The 23299-nt window shown below is 42.7% G+C and overlaps 1 protein-coding gene across 2 annotated transcripts in view; it reads right to left on the bottom strand.

The window, feature by feature from the left end:
- Positions 1 to 23299, bottom strand: part of FILIP1 (filamin A interacting protein 1) — a 140620-nt gene that overhangs the window by 942 nt on the left and 116379 nt on the right. Inside the window, exons 5-6 of one of the 2 annotated variants that reach the window (XM_015409539.1) lie at positions 16489 to 19291; positions 6484 to 6707 (exon numbers count right to left, since the gene is read on the bottom strand). In XM_015409539.1, the coding sequence (XP_015265025.1) occupies positions 6501 to 6707; positions 16489 to 19291 (3010 nt within the window). In that variant the 3' untranslated portion in view covers positions 6484 to 6500. The remainder of the gene's footprint in view (positions 1 to 6483; positions 6708 to 16488; positions 19292 to 23299) is intronic. The other variant, XM_015409540.1, reaches the window with a different exon arrangement.

Here is a 23299-nt window from a genome sequence, read left to right as displayed (position 1 = left end):
CTATAGCTGTGTGCAAGCAGTAAGCATTCTTCTTGTAACTTTGTCCCATGTGCCTTATTTGTGGAGCTATATAATGTTTGATCCAGGTGATCAGCCGTGTTGGTCTGAAGCAGCAGAACAAATTTAGACTCCAGTAGCTCTAAATTTGTTATATTAGATGTTTGGTTTCTCAAAATGCTTAGTGAGGTTTTTATTTTAAAATGTAACTATTCTAGCAGTTTACCACTAGATGGCACTGCTTTAACTTGACTCAGCGAGCAGTCAAAGGTCACGACTCCTAATACACTTATTTGGAAGTGTGATCAGCTGAAAAAAATAATGCATAAACCCCATAATTTATAAATATCTTGACCCTTTATCATTGGTGCAGTCACATATATTTGGCATGATGCTGTTTGCTACAGAATATTTTAAGCAGATTCCTTGAGGCTCATACCGAGCCCTTTATATAAGGCCTAAATAGTGACTTACGTTTTTGATATGTTAAGCATTTATCATTTAGATTAGTCCTTATTTGTATCTATCCAAGGTGATTTGCTTAGTAGGACCTAGTGATAAACAGAACAGCCTTGTAAACCAGTTTCATTTTTAAAACAGCATTAAAACTCTGTCTTCTAAGAATCTTTATGGAATGTCTCATTTGTGTCTCTTACGAAAGATAACATGAAATCGAAACACACTTCTTGTTTGCTTTATCATCCAATAGCTTCTTTTGTATAAAATAAATGCTCAAATATGAACATTAGCAAGATGCTTTTACAATGAGGTCAACTTTTATAATAGCACAATATTTACTAAAGTGCTTACAAAACCTCAGTCAAGATTAAGAGAACTACACTGACTGAAGAAAGAAAAACATGATCCTAAATGAAAATAAGCCCAAAAAAATGATCTCACTGCCAGCAAATTACAGTTTCAAACAAGCCAAGCTCAGCAGCTGGTATGCAATAGAAGCATAGAGGAGATCTTTAAAACCATCCTAACCGTGGTTGCCTGTGCTATTAAAACACTGGAGAGTGTTAGCCTGATCACCTTACATGGCGATCAAAATGTCCCAAACCCCTATGTTAACCTTAAAAAGTTACCTGAGCATATGTGCACTACGTTAGGTCCATCATGAATACCCATCTGGAAAGGTCAATGTTACTTTAGTGTCCTGGTGCATGATATTAGCGGCAGCAACAGCACATGATATAGGCTAATGCAGCAACATCCTCTATGCAGAAAGTTAATAGGAATTAATTGGGTGATAAGTTTCTTAATCACATAAATGAATGGCATACAGAGAGCAGATTTTCATTTCTAGCCTTTTCAGATTTAGTCTTGCATACGAAAGTCAGTTCATAAAGCCCTGAAAAGGGTCAGGAAGCACATGCACTGTTTTGTCACACAGAGAAGCCATCCTGTGATTTGAGCATGGAATCATACACTTTCATGCAATCCTTACCCCACCAAAAACAAACAACCCCTACCCCCCCAGCCTTCTCCTGCCCTGCATAGTCCTATTGTAGAGTGTATATGCTTGGGGATGGCAGTCAGTGACATTACAATAAAATGATATTCCATCATCCTAACATCAGTTAAAGTGCCCCTGTAAAAATAAGGCATAATCTCTTTCCATAGTAGATCTGAGCATTCTATTCTGCTCCCTCAACATTCCATCACAGAAGTTGGCCAAAGAGAACCCAGAATGGGGCAGTAGAGAGAGAGAAAATAAAAGGGCCGCACCAGGCACTGAGAGATAAAAAATAAGGCCAAGTCCAATGGTACAAGTAAAGAAAAAGATATATTTTATTACTCAGCTGAAAATTCCCTGTTAGTCTTTCACAGTGCTACTGATCTTGTACTTTTCTTGAAGGAACACTGAAAAACTTCTTCCCCTGAAGAAGCCTGTTAGCAAAATGTGTAGGGAGTTTTTAGATGAGTAATAAAATATATATTTACCTTTACTTGCGCCCTTGGCCATATTTTTATATTGCAGTATAGACAGGAGCATGCTTCATGTTCAGTAGCTAGAAACAGACTTAGCCACTGTCATAATAGTGTTTCTGAATGAATTCCTTGTTATTATTATAATCATACAAGTGTGGGACCCACAAGAACTTGTGAGAGGCATCTCATTTCCCCCTGTATCCCCTGCCCCACTATTTCATCTTTCCTTTTCCTAGCAGATCCCATAGTCTCTCCCCTTTTCCTGCTTCCTTCTCTCCTTCTCACCTACTAGCCATCCTGCCTCTAACTTGCTACTGTCTTCAGTTTCTCCTACTTCCCTTCCCCTGGCAGCCTGTCTTGGAGTAAAGCCAGGTCCAGCTGCACAAGTAGTGAGCCTCTGTTGGCCACCACCAGGCCTGTCCCCAGTGAGTCCATCAGGAAACATGTCAGGGGATGGGGATGGGACCTTTTCCAGGGCTGTTTTGGCGTCCAACTTACAGAAACCAAGGCTTGGAAGCCTCAGCAATATACCTGTGATTGCCTAGCAACCTCCAAAATGACCACTGACAGCTCAGTGGGGTTTCCTTTCTTAAAACTACAGACATATTTTAGAGCGCTTTAATCTCCTTGTTTTATATATATATATATGACTTCAGATTTTTCTGCAAACCTAGGACTTCCTTCAGATTTGTAGAGAAATGCCCTCATTTATCCCTAGCTCAGTTTTGCAGATGTATTAATTATATCCTCTGTTGCACAGTTCAGAATTAGCTATTCAATATGTACTTCGAAGACCTGGGTTCAAATACCCACTCTGCTATGAATGACCTTGGGAATGTTACTGGATGGCCTTGGGACATGGGACAGTTACCATCTTTCTCAGACTAATCCCTTTTACAGGGTTGTTGTGAAGATGAAAAGGAAGGGGGATCCTGTATACCACCCTGAGCTCTTTGGCAGAAAAGTGGCATAAATCTAAATATATATATATGATGGTATATGTTCCCAGATTCATTTCCATCTGTCTCCCACTAGTGTGACTCTGAAATAATACCTGTAGTGTCTCTTTGTGTGTGTGTGGGGGGGAGGAGGCTATGGAGATAGGAGCAAGCTGCTACCCTTTTTGATGGAGAAGGATTGTCACTGATCAGACATACACCACAATACTCAAGTCACACATTGTGTTAAGCCATAAGGCCTTATTCTCCAGGATCCTCTCTACATGAAAACACCAGTTGGCTTTCCTGAGGAGAGAAATGGCTGCTGCATTGGCTGGTTCTTCTAGAGTTTTACTGAGAAAGGAGAAAGGGAGAAGCGATGTGAAGCTGTGAAGGGAAAAAAGAGAATGAGAGCACACTCATACATACTACAGTAGCTGCAGGTGTCCCCATGAAAGAAAGAAAGAGGACAGGGGAGCTCAGTGAGTGTGTAGTGAGAAAACCTAGGAAATTAATATGACCTTTATTAACTGGCCTAATTTCAGCAGCTTTTCTTCTAAACATTATCTAGTGCTGTGTACAAACAACTGTTTACATGACACTGTAGGAAGTTCTTCCTTCTTACTGGTATTGTGGCACTAACTTAATTTATTTGGAAAGGTGTGCTTATTGTAGAAAGTTCTACACATTTAAACCCAAACAACTGTATCAATCCACATGAATCTTGGGCTCATATGTTACTGCTATAAATTATTCTGTATTTCAGCAGTCAGTATGAACTAAACTTTGAGTGTTCCATGAACATGTTTTCTTGGGACTTGTGGTAAAACAACTAAATTGTTCATTTTCTAGATTTGAACTGCTACTGAAATTAAGCATTAATAGTTACTGGAATCTAATCTGGAAGAAAATATACACCTTAACTGCCATTAATGCTTAATCTCCTACAGAAACTATTTTGTTAGAAAGTCAACAGGGTACTGTCCACTAATTTCTGCTAAACCTAATAATTTAGTGGACTTGTAGCTAACCATGTGTGGTGAATTAAAATACCAGTGAAATATTTCAACCTATAAATACACCAGTTTTTCCATTTCAAATACCTGTTATCTTTGACAGAATAGCAGATTAATATATCATTTATGCCAACATTTCATTCACAATTCATTGCTCCTTAATTCACATATCATCTAAAACTATCAATAGCTGGCCATCTTCCCTTCACAGATTCCTCCCTCAAACGACTTATAAACTATATAAATTAAATGCAGAAATCTTTTTGCTGCACAGATGCTTAGGATACTTTCCTAATGGACAAGTTCCATCCATAGTGTTTTGGCCATTTAGCTGGCTGTATCTAGATTCTTATTGATGTTTTATGTTATTTTCTTTCCCTATTTCATGACTCCATGAAGGAATTTGTTGCTGAAGTTTCAGCAAGCCATGCAACTTTTTTTTTTTAAAAAAGGACTCACTCTTTTCCTCTTGAACCAAGAGAAAAGGTGGGATATAAATGGTCAAATAAATAAAACTCTGACAAAGAATAAGTCACCTCAGTTGTAGGTTGTAGGATACTTCTGTGAACAATCTTCCTCAATGAAATGGTTCATAATAGTTAGGGTTGTCAAGTCCTTACCTTATGAAGAGCGGGGGAGTCCAACGCTGGTCCGGGGGACCAATTACATCACGCGCCGCAATTACATCACCCGGAAGTGACGCAATCACATTGGGCATGTTGGGGGAGGGGCCACAATCATCCGAGGGAAAACCGTAGAGTTTTCCCTCGGATTATTGTGGCCCTGCCCCCAATGTGCCCGATGTGATTGCGTCACTTCCGGGTGACGTGCTGACACCGGGCATGTCGTGTGCTTTGGGGGTGGGGTTCCCCCTGGGGCCCGATCCACCGGTGGTAATGGGCCTCTCGGGCGGGGGTTTCCCCGCCCCCTGGGGGGACTTGGCAAGCCTAATAATAGTTGTGGTTCAGACTAACACAATTATAATGGCAGTCAATCAAGCATATTCACACTCTTTTCCACTTTTCAAGCATGCTTTCAAAAATAAAAGCAAGTCATTTCAAGTGGCATTCAGGAATGATTAGGGTTCAGTGACACAGCATGTAACGAAATGGATGCCAGGCAGAGGCACCAGTACCTTAAAATGGCTGCCAGTCTGGTAGTCCTCTGGAGGGGGGAGGTGCTCCATAGGGAACAATGGGGCTTCCATACCTCCTGGCCTACATTTCCCAGCAGCTTTAGGGGGGGAAATGCGGGAAAGTATGGACCCACCCCAGGGGCGGAGCCAGCCAAATAAAGGCTTTGACCCTGAGGGGAGTTTTTAGTCTCAGCCCGAGTCTTGGCCTTTGCCTGAGCTTGAACAGCAGCTTCAAGGGGTGCGTACAGGTGGGACTCCTGCTACCAACACGCCGTGGTCAGTCCAGGCCACTACACATTGTGGTGGACAGCCAGGAGGGTTAGCAGTATTGGTGACCAGTCCTGAGGAGGGCTGGAGTTTCTCTCCAGCGAGGAGGGGGAAAGCAAATCCTGGCCTGCAGCCACCCACTATAGAGGTAGAGAGGGTGTGTGTAGGGGACAGAGGAATTGCGGTTTACTTCTGTTTATTTTCTGCCCAGGTTGTGTAGAAGTGCCCATGTTTATTTTCTGTGCCTAACTTGTATATAGTTAAAATAAATCTTGTTTTAATTATAATGCCTGGTAGTGCCTTGACCACATAGTCCTCCCCACTCAGCATGTTACCAGAGGCAAAGGGAGGCCAGGGAACTCAAACGGGCCCAAATCAGAGTGGTTGCCAACTCTCCAGGGAGCACCCAAAGATTGAGATATCCACTTTCCTGGGTTGGGAAATCAGCCAGAGGAGTCTCACTGTCCCTCTAAGAAGGCAGTGTCCATTCAGTGACTGGTGGCAGCAACAGAGGAAGGAAATAGCCCCACCAGGCAGGGTGGGCAGGCAAAAACGGGCCACAGAACGGCTATTCAGTCTCCCAGGGCTATCAAATTCTGATTGCTTACTATACTATTGCTCATTGAAATTAATGAACAGCTTTCAACTGATTTTAGCAAGTCCTCAGGCAGGTTCTATTTGAGCCATAAGAAAACATTGGCTTGATCAAAATTAGATCCTCTGAGAGCCCATAATTGAATCTGCTAGTGATATTTAAAGAGATGTTTCAATACGACCAGTTTCTTCCTTAGAAACACCAGATGAACTAACAGTGCAGCTATTTAAATGAGCTATAATTCAATGGTGACCCTCACTATTTCTGTAGCAAACCATTGATTTAGTTGTCTCAGGAGTATCGGTTGAATGATTATGCAAGGCAAAAAAAAAGTGTGCTTGATTTTTAAGAAAATGAGATAGGGAGAACAATTACTTTAAAAAGTCCTCTAAGCAGCAGCTTCAAATTAGAAATTGCTGAACAAGGTCTACTTTAAATTAGATTTTTAACCTGACAGAGAGGGAAGAAGGGAGGTTATTACATTCAAAAGGTAAGGCACACACTTATTAGTAAGAGTGACGGCTTCAGCAGACCTAATTAGTATGTGCAAACATTAAACAGGCTTATTTCCATGGTAGCAGTAAAATCTGCACAACATACCCCCTTAGCCACTGCCCTCAGGACTTCCCTCCACCAAGGGAGGGAGAGCTACTGGCTGAAGACTTCTTCAGTTCTATTTTCATAGACTGAGTCTCGGCACGAGGCTCAAATTTGGTCTGATTTCCTGTTCCTGAGGCTGTCACTACTGGCTTCCCGGCTTTCATACCTTTAGACACAGGGATTCGGGTGGGTGTAGGTCTCTGACATGACCCATCCTGTCCTGTCTGCAAGACAATGAACAACAGAGAAAGGTAATGAAGTATGAAGGATTTCTTCTTGTAGGTTAGTATTCCATCTGTGATGCCTTCTCGAATGGGAGGACTTGATCTAAGAGCAAAACGCATAACCCCCATCCTCTAATGAAAGCAGCAAGAACAGGCCAGAGACAAGGCAGGGGTCACTTTATATTTAAGGAACCAGGTATGCAATAAAAATAAATAAGACTGCCTAAATTATCCCACAACAAAAACCTCTCCCAAACCTGCCTTAGAACTGATAATACTCCAGACGGGATGGAATGTAAAAAGCACCAGCACCTCAGTTAAAGGGGGAAAAGGAGAAGGAAAAATCAATTTGTACAATCCCCTGAGAGTTTGTAGAATTCAGCAGAGGATAGTTTGATGTGTGGATTTTCAAACTGTTCACACATTTTACAAATCCTCACAAGACCGCCCCACCCCCCAGCACATATTTAAATTAAACCACAGTCAGTGACAGCTAGCAAAATAAAGCAATGTTTATAAACTGAGAAGTCTGAACAATACATGTGGCAATCCCTTTTATTCTGTTGAAGTTTCTTGCTCTTACAAGTGACCGGGGGTCATTTTGTAGAAAAAGAGGGGCAGGAGCTCATTAGCATAACCTATTAGCATAACTTATTTGCGTATGCCACACCCCCTGAAATCACCGGAAGTGTTTCAGAAGGCAACACCCACCACTCAGGCTCCACTGGACTGTTTTGGATTGCTAGCTATTGTGGGGGGGAACGTTCAGATCTGTCCTCACAGAGGAGGGAGAGCTTGTACCTGAATAAAACTTGGTCTTAAAGGTGCCACTGGACTGTTTTGGATTGCTAGCTATGGGGGGGGGGGATGTGCAGATCTGCCCTCACAGAGGAGGGAGAGCTTGTACCTGAAGGCGGGCCGGGGGGGAGGGCTCTGCAGCTTACCTGGCTGCTTCTTGCTCCTCATGGCCCGACTGAGGGCTGCTGGGAGCAGGGGGCGGGGCTTGTTGCATGTACCCGCCCCCTGAGCTCCTTACTGTCAGAGCTCCGCTCCTGTGCACTCCCGCAGGAAATTACCCCTGCAAGTGACCCAATAGAAGGCACTGGGCTGTAACTGGGAAGTTCCCAGTTCAAATCTTCGCTCTACTATTAATTCAGAAGGTAGTTTTTTGGCTAGATATGTGAAGGCACATGTGGGGGGGGACACAGAAACATTCAGGGAAAGCATCCCCCCCCCCCGGACTTAGTTTGTGCAACAAAAATAGGGAATTTGGGAGAGCACTGGGGAAAACCTATGAAATATTTTCTCTTTGGGAATGCTTTCAGAGACAAGGTTTTACTCAAATATGTAGTATGATGATTTTTATGTAAGACACTCTTACACTGTTAATGATAATTCTGGTGTATTCTGTAGACCAAAGGCCAATCTTTTTGAAACTGTAGACACTTTCGGAATTCTGAGGACAGGTAGTAGGTATAGGGATGCCAGGCTCCAGGTGGGACCTGGAGATCTCTTGGAATTACAGGTCATTTCTAGACCACAGAGTTCAGTTCCCTAGGAGAAAATGGATGCTTTGGAGGGTGCACTGTAACCCAATGAGGTTCCTGTCTTCCCTAGACTCCACCCCCAAATCTCCATGAGTTTCCCAACTTGGAGCTGACAACCCTATGCCCCCACCCCCCGCCGGTGGCCAAAGGAGACCTGGCAACCCTAAGTTGGTGCTACAAAAAATGGCTGCTGGGTAGGGTTGCCAGGTCCCCCCCCCCCGGCCACTGGCAGGGATGAGGGCATAGGAATACCAGATCTAGGTTGGAAAGCTCCTGGAGATTTGGGTGTGGAGCCTGGGGAGGACAGGGACCTCAGTGGAAAATATACTGTATGTCTACAGCAGTAATCCCCAACATGGTGTTCATGGGCATTGTGGTGCCCACCAATGTGTTTCTTGCTGCCCACTTGCTTCTTCCTCAGAACAAAAAACAATCCTGGCTTTCCTTCACTTCACTGGAGTAAGAAATGCTGTGGAAGAGCTCAAGAGGCACCATCTTGGTTTCATTAGGGAACAACTGTGCAGAAACAACTGTCTCCATCATAGGAGAAGGCTTGGTTTGGACTCTCCTAACATTTTATAGAATTGCCCAAGGCTTTGTGACTGGCCTGAGCCCCACCACAGCAGTAGGGGTGTGCCAGCCTCCAGGTGGGACCTAGGGTTCCCCGGAATTACAGCTGATCTCCAGACTCTAGAGATCAGTTCCCCTGGAGAAAATGGATGCTTTGGAGGGTGGGCTTTGTGGCACTGTACCCCACTGAGGTTCCTGTCCTCCATGGGCTCCACCCCCAAATCTCTAGGGGTTTCCCAACCTGGAGCTGACAACCCTGTGTCCCCACCCCCTGCTAGTGGCCAGAGGAGACCTGGCAACCCTAAGTGGGTGGCACAAAAATGGCTGCTGGGTAGGGTTGCCAGATCCCCCCCTGGCCACTGGCAGGAGATAGGGGCATAGGGTTGCCAGATCCAGGTTGGAAAACTCCTAGAGATTTGGGGGAGGAGCCTGGGGAGGACAGGGACCTCAGTGGGGTACAATACAATAGAGCCCACTCTCCAAAGCATCCATTTGCCTTAGGGGAACTGATCTCTGTAGTCTGAAGATCGATTGTAATTCCGGGAGAACTCCAGGCCTCAGTTTGAGTTTAGTGGCCCGAATCTCTGCTGATACATATGGCAGCCAACAGCTAACTATATAAACACAGATTCCATTTAAAAGATTTGCATCAGTTTTCATGTAGTTTTTGATGTGTTATAGCTCATTCATGTGTGCAAGTCATTGATGAATGTGTATACATAAATTTCACTGATGCTGTATGATAAAAAGATCTGTGTGGATGTTTGTGAAATGAACCAGTTAACACAGGAATAAAATCAGATACAATTATTGATTTTAAACAAGTAGGCAAAAAAAGAAGAAGCTCATTCTCAATCCCAGGGAGATGGGGAAAGAATGAACCCAAGAAAATGAGAAATGTGAATGCTAACTTCTTAGTCCCAGTCACTTGGCTGGGAGGCCAGGGTATAAATGTAATAAATAAATAAATAACCCCCCTTTTTTTCAGCATCCAGAAGAATTTACAATAACTTGGTAAGGCCAAGCCTGTTCTTGGTTCCTTGAGGTCAAAAGTAGCAGGTGCCAAGAAGCTGTGTACTGTTGCAAAGGCAGGTGCTCTCTATCGCCACTGAATCAGTATCAACACAACAGGCAGCCAAAGTGACCAACATCCTGTACTTCCTGAAGACTTTTCAGAGTGCAAGTAAACATACATCAATTAAATGGAGCCGCTGGAATCTCAGGCATTTTTATAGTCTCAGTGGCGTGTTAATCATTCACTTTTGGTTGCAGCTCTTCATAGTTAACTAGCTTTTAAAGCAAATAACCACCTAGTCCTATGTACTGCCACTATCTATGGAGTGCTAGGCTCTCAGGCCCTGTCTAAACAGCAAATACAATTGCCAGTCCCAAACTACAGAGATTAACTCCCCTGGAGGAAATGACAACTTCAGAAGGTGGGCTTTATGGCATCACATCCCCCTACAGCTTCCCAAACTCTGTCCTCCCCAGGCACTGTCCCCATATCACCAGAAATTTCCCATGCCACAGTAGGCAACTTTAATAGCAAACTGTGGAAAAAATGTTCCTGAACACAGAACTGAATACTCCAATAATAACATTCTGTGTATATAGAAAACCAGCTGGGAAGGAGAAGTTTTCTAGCCTTGTTTTTTCCCTGTTGTGCTTCCTGGGGCATGGATGTGTGTATACATTTTTCACAATGCAAGGGCATTCAGTCATGAGTTGTTGAGAATGTTCTGTTAGAGAGCCCCATACAATACAATTCCCCAGATTCCGTGGGAAAATGGAATAACCGATAAATCCCTGCAGCATACCAACAGTTAGAAGTTGGTTTTTCTAAACCCTGCTTTTCACTACCCTAAGGAGTCTCAAGATGGCTTACAATTGTCTTCCTTTCCTCTACCCACAACAGATACCTTGTGAAGTAGGTGGGGCTGAGAAAGTACTAAGGGAATTGTGACTGTCCCAAGGTCAATCAGCTGGCTTCATGTGCAGAATTGGGAAACCAAACCTGGTTCTCCAGATTACAGTCCATCACTCTTAACCACTACACCACCTTTACAGATGGCTTGCAATATTACAGACAGCTTGCAACAATTTGTAAATGTGTTAACACATTTTAAGAGGATCAAGAATAAGCAAATGGCTTACATTATTTAACATTGTATCTATGGTCCACTGTAAAAAGTGAGAACATAATTCCAAGAACAGATGAAACTCTGTATCAATGGTTGTACTTTGGAGATGAAATGCAAATCTCACTGACTCTCTTTATCTGTAATTCTATTTTAATATGCAAAGATAAGATTATACCATTTTACAGGTCAGCCATCTGATCTGGTTACATTTTATCTATTCCAAACAGAAAAAACAACCTTCTCAATAAATTATCAGTGATGACCTTAAAATAGTAAGCCATGAAAGAAAGAAAAAACCTTACAGTTTATGAAGATACTCTAATCCGTAGTCAGCCAAAAATGATAATCTTGGGCCAGTCATTCTCTTTCACCCTAACCTACTTCACACGGTTGTTGTGAAATAAACATGGGGATGGAGAAGCATACTGACCTGAGCTCCTTAGAGGTAAGATAAAAAGGTACTGAATAAAGAGAGACACAATTCTAAAAATCAACAAAGAGAATTGTGGGTGGCTTGTTCAAAATTGCAGATTTACTATGGCTTAAACTTTCATGGATTAGAGCCTACTTTGTTAGAAGTATGGTGTGTTATCCTCAGTTGATATATTTTATTTATTTAGAAATTTTTCATGCTGCCTCTCTAGAGTCTTCCTAGTCTTCCCTCTTCTCAAACTGCACCCTCCCCAGGCTCCACACCTAAAATCTTCAAGAATTTCCCAGTCAGGTGTTGGCAACTGCAGGCCAGCATCTATTAGCCCCTTCAAGCTACGAACATGCTCCTTCACAGGGAGTTTAAATGTATGTGCATTTATGTATGTATAAAGATGTGTGCAGAGAACCAACACTGGAAACAGTGCCAGTAGGCTTGATCCCAAGAAGAAGGCTTATTCATGTAACAACCACTATGGTTTGTCACTATGTTGGATGCTTGCCATGGCCTATCTGTTTTTTCAGACAAAATGCATTTGCCCCCTAAAGGTCCCACTGCAAGAGGCATCCATTGCATTTCCCAAAAGCATCTGGAATCAAAGCTGGTAGGCAATGAAAGCCCATTCATGCAAACACCTTGTCCAGTACAGGATTATCTAATATAGGCCCTGGTCACACGGGCTGAAAAACGCGGGGGGGGGGGAGGCATGGCTATTTGCAGTGCTGCAAGTAGCCACGTGACAACACGATCAGACACGTCAGCGGCAACCCATGGTTCCGTCCCTCAGCGTGTGCGCTGCAACGCAGATGGCCGGAGGGAGTCCAGAGGCAGCCCATGGCAAACCGTTTGCTACCACCTTTATTGAGGTATTTTTTAATAGCGCATTTTTAGCGGCATGCCATGGGTTTGCCATGGGTGTGCTCCACTTCCCAGATGTGGTGTGATCACGGCCAGAAAATCCGCCATCCACTCGTGGCTCTCCCATGGCAAATTCCCCGTGTGAACGGGGCCCTAAATTCCTACAAACAGTGAGTAACTGCACTGCAAAAAATAAATAAATCTATTAGAACAAACCATGCAATAGGGTTGCCAGGTCTCCTCTGGCAACTGGCCAGGAGATGAGGGGGATTTAGCAAGAGTGGGAGGGAGGCCCAGGCTATGTCACCAGCAATACTATGACATTTCCCCTTTTCGCTTATAAATCTCTTTTGGATGCTGCAAAGCTGGTTTAGCATTAGTCTGCTCAGGCAGATCTGATGTAGAGGTGCTACCCCTTTAAGGACTGTGATCATCTGACCCAAGTCTTCCTTTTGAAAGGTTGAAAGGTTAATGTATATATTCCTCCATGTCCTGATAAACAAACAAACCTTGACTTGATTATTGGGACTCTATATCAGAGCTCCTTGAGGAGCTGGAATGGGAATTTCCAGCTTCGGATATTATAATAGCTGGCTATTTCAATGCTAGAGTGTGTCAGAATGGATCAGATCTGGCAAGGAGTTTGAGTTTAGACCACTGCTCCCTCTAAGCTGTAGAGTCTTGTGAGCAAAAATTCTACTTTGTGAGCTACTGGCATTAAAGTTGTGAGCAAGCAATTTGGCTGCTGCATAAATTAGTTTCCTCTGGAGCCATCCTTCCTGAGCGAAGCAAAAATGTGTGAGCCTAAGGCTAAAAAACTGTGAGCTAGCTCACACTAACTCAGCTTAGAGGGAACACTGGTTTAGACTCTGATGAGTCCCTGCCTACTTGTTTGTCTACTTGCAGATATTCTAAGGACACCCTCATTAATGATGCTGGAATCCATTTAGCTCATCTGTGTATTCAGTTTAATTTGCTAATACTGAATGGTTTTGCCTGTCATGATTCTTTGGGGTAATTCACCCATGCTGCCAGATGAGGGTGTAGTGTGGTAGAGTATATGTTGATTCCTCCATCTCTCACAGGACAGTGAGATCATTCAAAATTGGGGGTCGTGCAGAAAGCAATAATTTCCCCCTGATATTGGTTCTTAGCCAGTTTTTCTCTCCTGGGAGTCAGTATTGTTAGGAATGAATCTGAGAATAAGATAAATAGAATCTCCAGAATTCATTGGTCGCATAAAGCGGCTTGTAAGGATGTGGGATGTCTCGTTTCAAACACCTTGGAAGAATTTGTTGCACTATCAAGGAAGCCATCCCAAATCTTAGAGCTAATTCATTTATATGACAAAATTATGAATCAGCTCGCAGATGCTCTTAGGATGCAATCAGTGCAGCAACAAGCTCCAAAGGAGACAGGTATACAAGGGTGGTTTGACTATGAATGCCTAAAAATGAAGGCTCAGGTGCACGTCATTTATCAGCAGTGTAGAGAATTGAATTTACCAAGACCTCCAGTGATATATTTCGAGCTTAAGTGTAAATTAAATAAAAAATTTAAAAATAAACAAAAAGCTTTCATACAAAAACATTGGGATCTTCTTCAGGCCACAATAAAAAATGATACAAAGAAATTCTGGGCGTTGGTCTCAGTCAGTCAGTCAGTCAGTTTATTATTACAGTCTTCGACCAGTACATGACAATTTAAAAGACAAATAGAAAAATTCCCAATACTATCCTAGCTGGTTATGAACCAGTAAAACCTTAGTAACATAAGAGCTTATAAGTTATATCAAATAGAAAGGAAAAAGTAAAACTACTGTTCAAACCTCTTAAACCATTTAAAAAGTCAGTTTAAAACATTTTTGATAAAAGTAGGGATATGGTCTATTTGCCTCGCTTTTTGCCTTCCTTATATACCTGGGCACAGAACCTAGCCACCTGTCTTGATGTATGATGATTCCTATCTGACAACAGGTATTCGAATTTAATTTTGTTTGACCTCCCTGGGAACCTTTCCACCAGTGGGCTGATGATTTCCTTTCGGCTCGCCGTATGGAAAGAGCAATTTAAAAAGGTATGCTCTAGAGAGTCTATTTCAGTCCGGGAATAAGTGCAGAGCCTGAGCGCGTAAGGGATCCCTTTGTACCGTCCCTCTATTACTGCGGATGGCAAGGCCATGCTCCTTGCTAGGGTGAAAGCCCTTCTGGTAATATAAGATTCAAGAAAATATAAATAGGCCACAGGAGCAACCACATATCTACTATTTCCTGAAGAAAAATAATTTGGTGAACTGTAAATGTCTGCTTGCCTCTCTGAATCTAGCACTCTCTGCTTAATAATCAATTTTTCCTGATCTATGCCAAGATTTAGGAGGTCTTGGGGGGGGGGGGACCTAGGTTTTCAATGGACATTTGGACAGCTCGTAGCCAACTGCTCTGAAATTGGTCATGCAGGATGAGAGGGAACAGCCCCTTTGGATTAATATGGCCCGTTATCAATTTATATATGAAAATAATGCAAATCCTAGCTTCTACCCGGGCCATTCCTGTTTCCAAGTGAACCCAGGAGTTTGAAACACACTTGGGTACCTGAATTAGTGCTCTAAGGAATTTTGATTAAACTCTCTCGAGTGGTGAGAAGGAGGAAGCTGAAGACCCCAAAAATGTTCTGTAGCTTAACTGGATAAGAAAGTGGCTTTGAATAGTCCCATTTCTGCAAATAATTGGCATGACTATTTCCCAACAATTTTCTATAAGAATGGAGCTAGCTTATCAGAGGAAACAGTTATCAATTTGGCTGATTGCCCTGAATGGCCTCTGGTACAGGTTGAGGAGGTAGAATCCCTAATTGAGCACCTTAAGCCACAGAAGGCTCCTGGGCCTGATGCAGTCCCTCCTGAAATGCTTAGGACATTTCCAGAGTGGTGGGTGTCCTTTTTAGCCACTCTGTGTACTGAAATAGACAAGTCAGGGCTAATGCCTAATGCATGGACAAACACGATATTGGTGCCAGTATTTAAAAAAGGAAATTGCCAACTTCCAAGCAACTATAGACCCATTAGTTTTTTATCTATTGTGCGGAAACTATATGCAGGACACTTGACAAACAAACTTAAAGTATGGATGTCAGAGCGGTATATTTTGGGCCCTGAACAAGTTGGATTCTGCCATGGGAAATCAACTCTAGATCACTGTGTAGTGTTAAACCATCTTGTAAACAAATATAAAAAAGAGAAGGGCTTTAAACTGTCTGCGACCTTCTTAGATCTCAAAGATGTCTTTGTCCATTCCAAGAGAACTACTTTGGAAGAAGCGTATGGATTTTGGGATAGATAAGAGACTGCTATTCTTGATTAAAAAGTTACATCTACTATCTATCAGGTTAGATGTTCATGAGAAGAAGATCTAACCCCAAAAATCCCAATAAATATCGGGGTGAAAGAAGGCTGTATTCTAGCCCCACTACTTTTTAATCTTTTTATAAATGATTTGGTCTCTTTCTTGGAGGACATAGATGGCCATTGTCCCAAACTTGGGTAGATACATGTTCCACTGCTTTTATATGCAGATGGTACGGTGTTACTTTCCCGTTCATAAATTGGACTGAAACGGCTATTATCACCAGTGATATTTTTGTTTTGAATAAACATGCAAATAATCCAGAAGATCAGGTAAGTCTCACTTGGTTTAGTGCATCATTATGGACACCTGAGTATAAAACGCATGTGCCTTGTTTTGAGGATTGATGTGTAAAACTGGTCACACATCCCATTGAAAATATTGAGAAAAAGATCAGGTTTGGCATATTTCAAAGGATTTGAGCATTTCAAAGTATATTTCAAAATATAAGACAAATGCTACACATACATGCCCTAGAGACTCATATTTCCTATTCCTGTGTATGAATTGTAACGTTACAATCAGCTGCAAGCATAACACAGCAAACGATACTATTTTACAAGGTCTATTCTGGGACTGAGAGGCAGCTTTCCTTAAGCAGAGGTTAGACTAGGGCTGAGACCCCTCCCCCCCAAGGTCCAAGCTGTAGATCTTTTATTGGAAAGGTGGATGCTTTGTTGTTTTCCTTATGTTATAAATCCGTCAACCCTGGTGCACTTTTGAGCTGGGAGAGGGGTTTAATATATTTTAAACAAATAAAGTCAATTTGTGTATACTGGACAACCCTGATTCTCATTATCTACCTTTCTCCCAATAACCTAAGCATATTGCTTACCACTGATTGTGTTCCTCGCGTGGATGATGTAGTAACTGGAGTTATAGTGATGGTACTTGTAACTTTGCTTGCTGCAGGCCTCGATGATACATTATTCCTGGGAGAACGAAGGACGGTACCTGTCATCACCTCTTTCTCTGCTGCTATATTCATAGGTCGGACTGTGATCACAGGGCTTGCTCCATCTTGCGCTGTGCTAGGCGAGCGCTTAAACTGAGAACCTAAGTGGATGTGAATTTTGTTGTCCTCAGTTGTGATAATATTTGCATTGGCATTATACTTCCGGACTGGAGCTGGTACAGTTTGTTTCTCTGGTGTCACTTTAAACACAGCCCTCCCCATGGTCATGTCCTGCGATTCTGGGGTCACAGTAATTTCCGTGGGTGCAGCAGAGGTAGACACTGTCATTATCTGAATTGGGGACACCGGCCTTTCCATAAAGGGAGATCTAGTACTCTCTGAAGATTTATCTCTTGAAAAAGTAGTTATAGTAACTGGGGACATAGCTCGTTCTGGGCTCACAGGGCTGTCTCCACTTTTTCCTTTTTGGGACATGTTAGGAGAGGGAATGATGGTAATCCGTGGTTTCTGATTTCCCAAGGTGGGGATGACAGTAGTACTTGAGAAGAACTCTTCCGCTGTTGGACTAGTGATCTCCAAAGTAGCGGTGCTATTCTCATGATCTGGTGTTACCCGAATATGAAGAGGCTGCCCCTGCTTTGGAGAAAGGATCACTTCCCCAGGATGTTCTGGACTGGTACGTATTCGGGCTCCTTTCTCTTGAGTTGCTGGAGAACCATTCTCTCTTTTTTTCATCCACGGAATCCAGGATTTCCTCATTGTAAGCTCATTTGCTGCAGGAGGATATCTGTCAAGCACAGATGACCTCTCCATGGGCTTTTTAAGGCCCACCTGTCGAAGATTGCTCATGATGTGGTTCTCTTCCTGGAAGGATTTCCTTATGAACACAGCAGGCGTTTCTTCTTCTGCTGTTTCACTGCTAACTGCATCAGTTTGTACTCCAGTGGAAGTAACAGGTACATCTACCATTCTTCTGCCATTCATACTGGGTCTCAAGGCACGGCTGTAGCGCTTAGACAGCTCAAGCTCTTTCATTAAGTTCAGCACCTCCTGCCCCATGGTTTTGTTTTTATTTTCTTCTTCCATAAACCTTTGCTGAAGAACAGAGTAATCTACTTGGAGCTGAGAAAGCTGGTCTTCTTTGTTCATCAGCTCATGGATTTTCTCTTTGAGTGCCTGCACTTCAGCTTTCAAGTTGCTGCTCTTGGCTTCTTCCAGCCGAAACCTGTGCCTCAGCTCTGCTTCCTGACTCACTGCTTCACCCTTCTCGATGGCTTTAATTTTTGCAATCTGCAGTTTCATTTCCTCCAGTTGCTGAGAAAGGACATTAGCTTTGTCCTGCTCAGTTCTGAATTTTTGCTCCAGCTGATCATATTCATCCTCAGTCTTCATCAAGTCTCCTTCAACCACTTCCAATTGCTTGAGACGCTTTCTCAGTCTTTCAATTTCAGCTGTGAGCTCTTTAATCTTGTTATCCTCCTGGCCAGAGAGACCCTGTCCTTTTCTGACTTGACCTCTGGCTATTTCTCTTTCAACCTCCTCTATACCATCAATTCTTTTCTTTAACAGATCCACTGTGCAGCTCAGCTCAGCAGATTTTTCCTCCTCACTCTTCAGTTTGCTAATTAACTCATCCTTTTCCTTTGTCAAACAAGTCACCTTTTCCTCCATTTCAGATTTCAGCTTCAAAAACTTTTTACTTTCATCTATGAGCTTTTCAGTCACTTCCATAACTTTGCCTTGCTCCACCTTAAAGTTTTTATTCAAGCTTTCAACTTTTCTCTCTTCCTGCTTTATCTTATCCACCATGTTTTTTCTTTCATCAACCAACATGACCGTAAATGACTTCAGCTTGGTAAGGTCATCTTTCAAGAGGAGCTCAGCCTTTTCCAACTTACTTTCTGAAGACTCGAGGTCTTTTACTCGTGTCTTTACCACTTCCAACTCATTGATCAGGTCTTTGGTGAAGTTCTTTTCTTTCTCCAGATTCAAATGCAGCTGTGTGCACTCCGATTTGCTTCTGTTGAAAGCCTCCTCAAGCCTTTCAAGTTCAGTCATTCTCTTCTGTAGTTTCTCCACTTCCAATTTTAGCTCCTTGGTATGGTGCTCCTCCTCTTGCAGTTTCTTTTGAAGCTCTTTACACTGGGACTCGGTTTTTGTGATCTCCTCATCTTTGCCTTCCATTTCAAGAACACGTTTGCGGAGGTTTTCTACCTCATCCATCAAACTGGAGTTCCCATATTCCCCTTTGGCTATTTTGTCTTTCAACTCTTGAAGCTCTTCTTCAGACTTCTGAAGATTTTTGTTGGTTTCTTCCAGCTCTTCAATTCTTCGGGTTAAGCCAACCAGCTTAAGCCTGAGCTGCCTATTGTGTGACTCTTGGCTAACCAACTTAGCGGTCATCTCCTCATGTTCTTGAGAAAATGATGATGTCTTGTGTTCAAGTTCAGCCTCTAATTTCATCAATTTCTGCCCATCCTCCTTTGCTTTGGAACTTACAGTTTTCAACTTTTCTTCTTCTTCTTTTAATTTTTGGGTCAGATCTTGTATTTTCTGGGTTTGCTGCTCAAGCTGCTCAATGTGAATCTGTCTTTCATCCACCAGCATAAGTGCAAATGACTTGAGCTTGACTAACTCTTCTCTTAGCTTGTTCAGCCTTTTGGCATGTTCCTTTTCCTTGCGGGCTTGGTAGATCTTTTCCTGTTCAAGAAGTTTCTTTAATCTGAAGGGGGGAAACACACACACACAATGTAATAGTGTACAGGCTCTCTTTGTTTTAAAAAAGGTTTCATTCCCTTTCTCTAAAACTCTGTGTGTCTCTAGGTACTTATACAACTTTGGCCCTTATCCACATCTTCCAGAGTTTGCAAAGTGCTACTCTTTTTGTTGGTGGGGAAGGAATGAGTTGAACACTCTTTAAAAATACACATAAGATGTTAGATTTCCTTGGAAGCAGTATGTGCTGGTGCACACTGATTGGCCAACCATGAAGAAAACAACCCAGCCCTTCAAGCTTGTCTTTTCCCTGCCACCACCTATTCAGCTGTAGCAGAGATGAGTCTTCAGCCCACCTTTGAACCCAGACCAACAGGCAAAATGATAGTATTGGAGCCAATGAAGATGAGTTACCCACCATGCTGTCCTGCAAGACATGCACCCAGCTGCACAGTGCAGGAGGAAGGGCACAAGGCCTCCATTATTCCCCATGTTTCTACTGCACTGTAGTGGAGGGCTCCAGACACTGAGGAAATGCTGTGGCTTGCTGTCTGCTTAACAGAACCTCCCTTCCAGCATTCAGAGGCCCAGCTACAGCTCAATAATAGAGAGAAAGCTCAGGAGTTACATATCTTTATGTAGAAAAACACACAAGAATGGGAACCTCTAAGAACCTTAGTCAACTGCTTCTTCCCTGTTATGCTGTACCCGGACTTTCCATTTTTGAAAAAAGGAGTCTAGAAGAAGAATGGCATTTTAAAGTTCATGGCTAGTTTGAGTGTCCCCCAGGCCTATCATACTTGTTTTCCTCCCATGATTCAGTGCAGCAAGAAGAGGAAAAGGTAGTTGAGCCATTCAAGAAACTGCTGCAGAAGGAATAGAAGTTCAGACTGTTGACTTCTTTATGGTCTGAGCCTTAGCCTAGTACCCCACCCTGGCACCACACTTTCTGTGCTGAGAATTAACTGACTGTGGAGGAAGATTCTCAAAGTACATTCTTCAAGGGACTGAAGGGGCAAAAACCAACCAAGAGGTTGAAATGTATACCGTGATAGAGTCTCAGTGCACTTTCACTGCAAAGGGAAAATAGGGGTATTTAGATTTTGTATTTTTGATTCAGTGAAATTGTGAAATAAAAGGGACAGGCTAAGAACAAGTGTCAGTCATTGGGCCTGCAAATGTTTCATGAGTGGAATTTGCTGTGTGCTATGCAAGAACACAAGATGTGCCCAAATGCATTTCCTGATAGTTGTGAATTTAAGGTAAAAACAGTTTCTAGAATTCTCTGTCTCTTTAGGATCTTCACTTTAGGCAGACAGGTTCCCCTCATGGCAGCACAACAGAAGTGCCTGGAGGTACAAGAACTAAGACCAGAGAGACAAATCATTAAAAGTCTCTGTTCTGTTTCAATTCAGGTTCATAAGTACTGCTTTTTAACTCTTCAGGTTAATTCCAGTTCAGATACTAATTAATCCCCAGCCCTCCCTCCAATGGCTACCTCACAGCTAACCTAAGCACATATCAAATTGAGTGCTCATGAAATGGCCTGCTTCATTACTTATTAAAGTAGCGGTGAATTTTCTCAATAAAACTACTTAAAGTTGAAGTTCACATAATACTTGCATATTTCTACTTACCAGAAATATTGTAAGATTTCCAGAAAATAATAAGATCTTTTTACAACCTACCTCTGCTTTTATACTTATAACCTAAGCAGTCTTGCACTCCAAAAAACTGACACACATCTAAAGTATGCATCAAATTATTGCACAAATAATTGGAGGCAACTCTTCAGCTTGTATGCTATTAGAAATTATACAAAATTATTTATTTAATTAATTACCATATGGCAGTTGGTGTAGTATAGCCAGGAGCTCTGAAGATTAGCCTGAGACTCTAGCTCTTCTTTTGTAGTGAGCTAGATTTGTTTTTTTTGGGGGGGAGGAACGAATCCAGTTCTCCGGAGTAGAGTCAGCTGCTCTTAACCACTACACAAACTGGCTGTCATTATACAAAAAGCTTTTTGTTACAAACTCCAGTGTTAGTTGGTTGCAGCAAGACTGAAAAGGAGTCTTGTGGAATCTTAAAAATTATCACGCTTATTGAACTCTAGACTTTGGTGCACAAAGCCTACCTCGTTACAACTTCAAATGACTCTTGCTTCAACATTACAAGGAATTTTCCTACATGGAAAGTACTTCCATGGAAGAAGACTGTGTGAAGCCCATGAAGATCTACTGGTAATCATGAGATTCATGCAGTTTCCATGTAGTTTTTTCCATGTAGTGTTTTCATGTAGTTTTCCTAAATGGAATGTAAGCACCATACTAGCCAGCCTTGGAGCTGCACACACCTTCCCTGGGGAGCTATCCAGCATTTGTGCTTAAGACCTGGTCTGCTAAACAACAGTTGAGGCAAAGCATCATATGAAGCTGCCTTATACCGCTGGCTCATCAAGCCCAGTATTCTCTTCTGTGACTGGCAACAGCTCTTCAGGATCTCAGACAGAGAAAGGCCTGTCCCAACACCTGCTATCTGGGATCCTTTTTGTTGAGATGCCAAGACTGAATCTGAGACTTCCTACCAATGAGCCATGACCACAGCCTGATAACGTGGGCGTGTATTTTAAATAGGTTTTACATTCAGATCTTTTATTTTTTGTATATTTTGCATTAGAGGTTAAGACACTGAGCTGCAGACTAGAAAATCTGTAGCTCAGCAGTTCGAGACCTGAGTGCCGCGTGACAGAGTGAGCTCCCATATCTGGCCCCAGCTCCTGCCAACCTAGCCGTTCAAAAGCAAGAAATTGCAAGTAGATAAATAGGTACCGCTTTGGTGGGAAGGTAACAGCGTTCTGTGCACCTCAGTGTTTAGTCATGCTGGCCACATGACCACGGAAACATCTTCAGACAGCGCTGGCTCCTCAGCTTGGAAACGGAGATGAGCACACACACCCCAGAGTAATCTAGTTTTCGAGCAAGCAAAACTTTTACCTTTACCTTTATGCTTGTTAAAAACCTTTTATAAGTATATGTATGTGGCTGGTCTAGCGACTGTAATAAATTCTACTGCTACTACTATGTGGACAGGATGTGCATTCAAATATGCATCAAATAAAAACGACCATAGTATAGAGAGTGTATCATGACCAGTTGGCTTTGTATTTCAATGGACTTCCGAATGCACATCTGATTTATGCCCACAGTTCCTGATCCAGCAATTTCTGTGTGGTTAGAACAAGGGAGCTAGAACAAATGGAGCTGCGGTGGCTCAAGTGGTTAAGACGCTGAGCTGCATGCTGTGGAAGGTCGGAAGTTCAGCAGTTCGAGACCCGGGTGCCGCATGACGGAGTGAGCTCCCGTCTCTAGTTCCAGGTCCTGCCAACCTAGCAGTTTGTAAGCAAGAAATTGCAAGTAGATAAATAGGTACCACTTCAGTGGTAAGGTAACAGCGTTCCGTGCGCCTTGGTGTTTAGTCATGCCGGCCACATGACCACAGAAGCGTCTTCAGACAGCGCTGGCTCTTCGGCTTTGAAACGGAGATGAGCACCGCAACCCTAGAGTCGGATTCGACTGGCTTTCGAGCAAGGGAACCTTTACCTTTTAGAACAAGGGAAGGGGCAATGGCTCAGTGGTAGCACATCTGCTTTGCATTCAAAAAGGTCTAAGGTTCAATGAGTAAAAAGGATCAGGTAGTAGGTGATGTGAAAGATCTCTGCCTGATACCTGCCAGTATGAAAAGATGATGCTGTCTTTTGATAGGCTGATGGCCTAATTTAGTATAAGGCAGCTTGATGTGTTCACATGCATACATCTCTTTCACTAGATTGGGGCAAAAGCATACGGTGAGTTTTCTTTCAGCTCTGAAACCCTATTTTCCCTGATCTTTTTCAAGTTTTTGCTTAGCCCCCTTCCTACAACCGAGTCTGCAGACTACTTACTTACTTTTATTTTATTTATTTATTTATTTATGTATTTATTTTTGGATTTATATCCCGCCCTCCCCGAAGGCTCAG

The sequence above is a fragment of the Gekko japonicus genome, unplaced genomic scaffold (assembly GCF_001447785.1).
Source record: "Gekko japonicus isolate JY-2015 unplaced genomic scaffold, Gekko_japonicus_V1.1 scaffold1213, whole genome shotgun sequence".
Taxonomy (NCBI): Eukaryota; Metazoa; Chordata; class Lepidosauria; order Squamata; family Gekkonidae; genus Gekko; species Gekko japonicus.
This window is presented reverse-complemented; position numbering and strand designations above follow the sequence as displayed.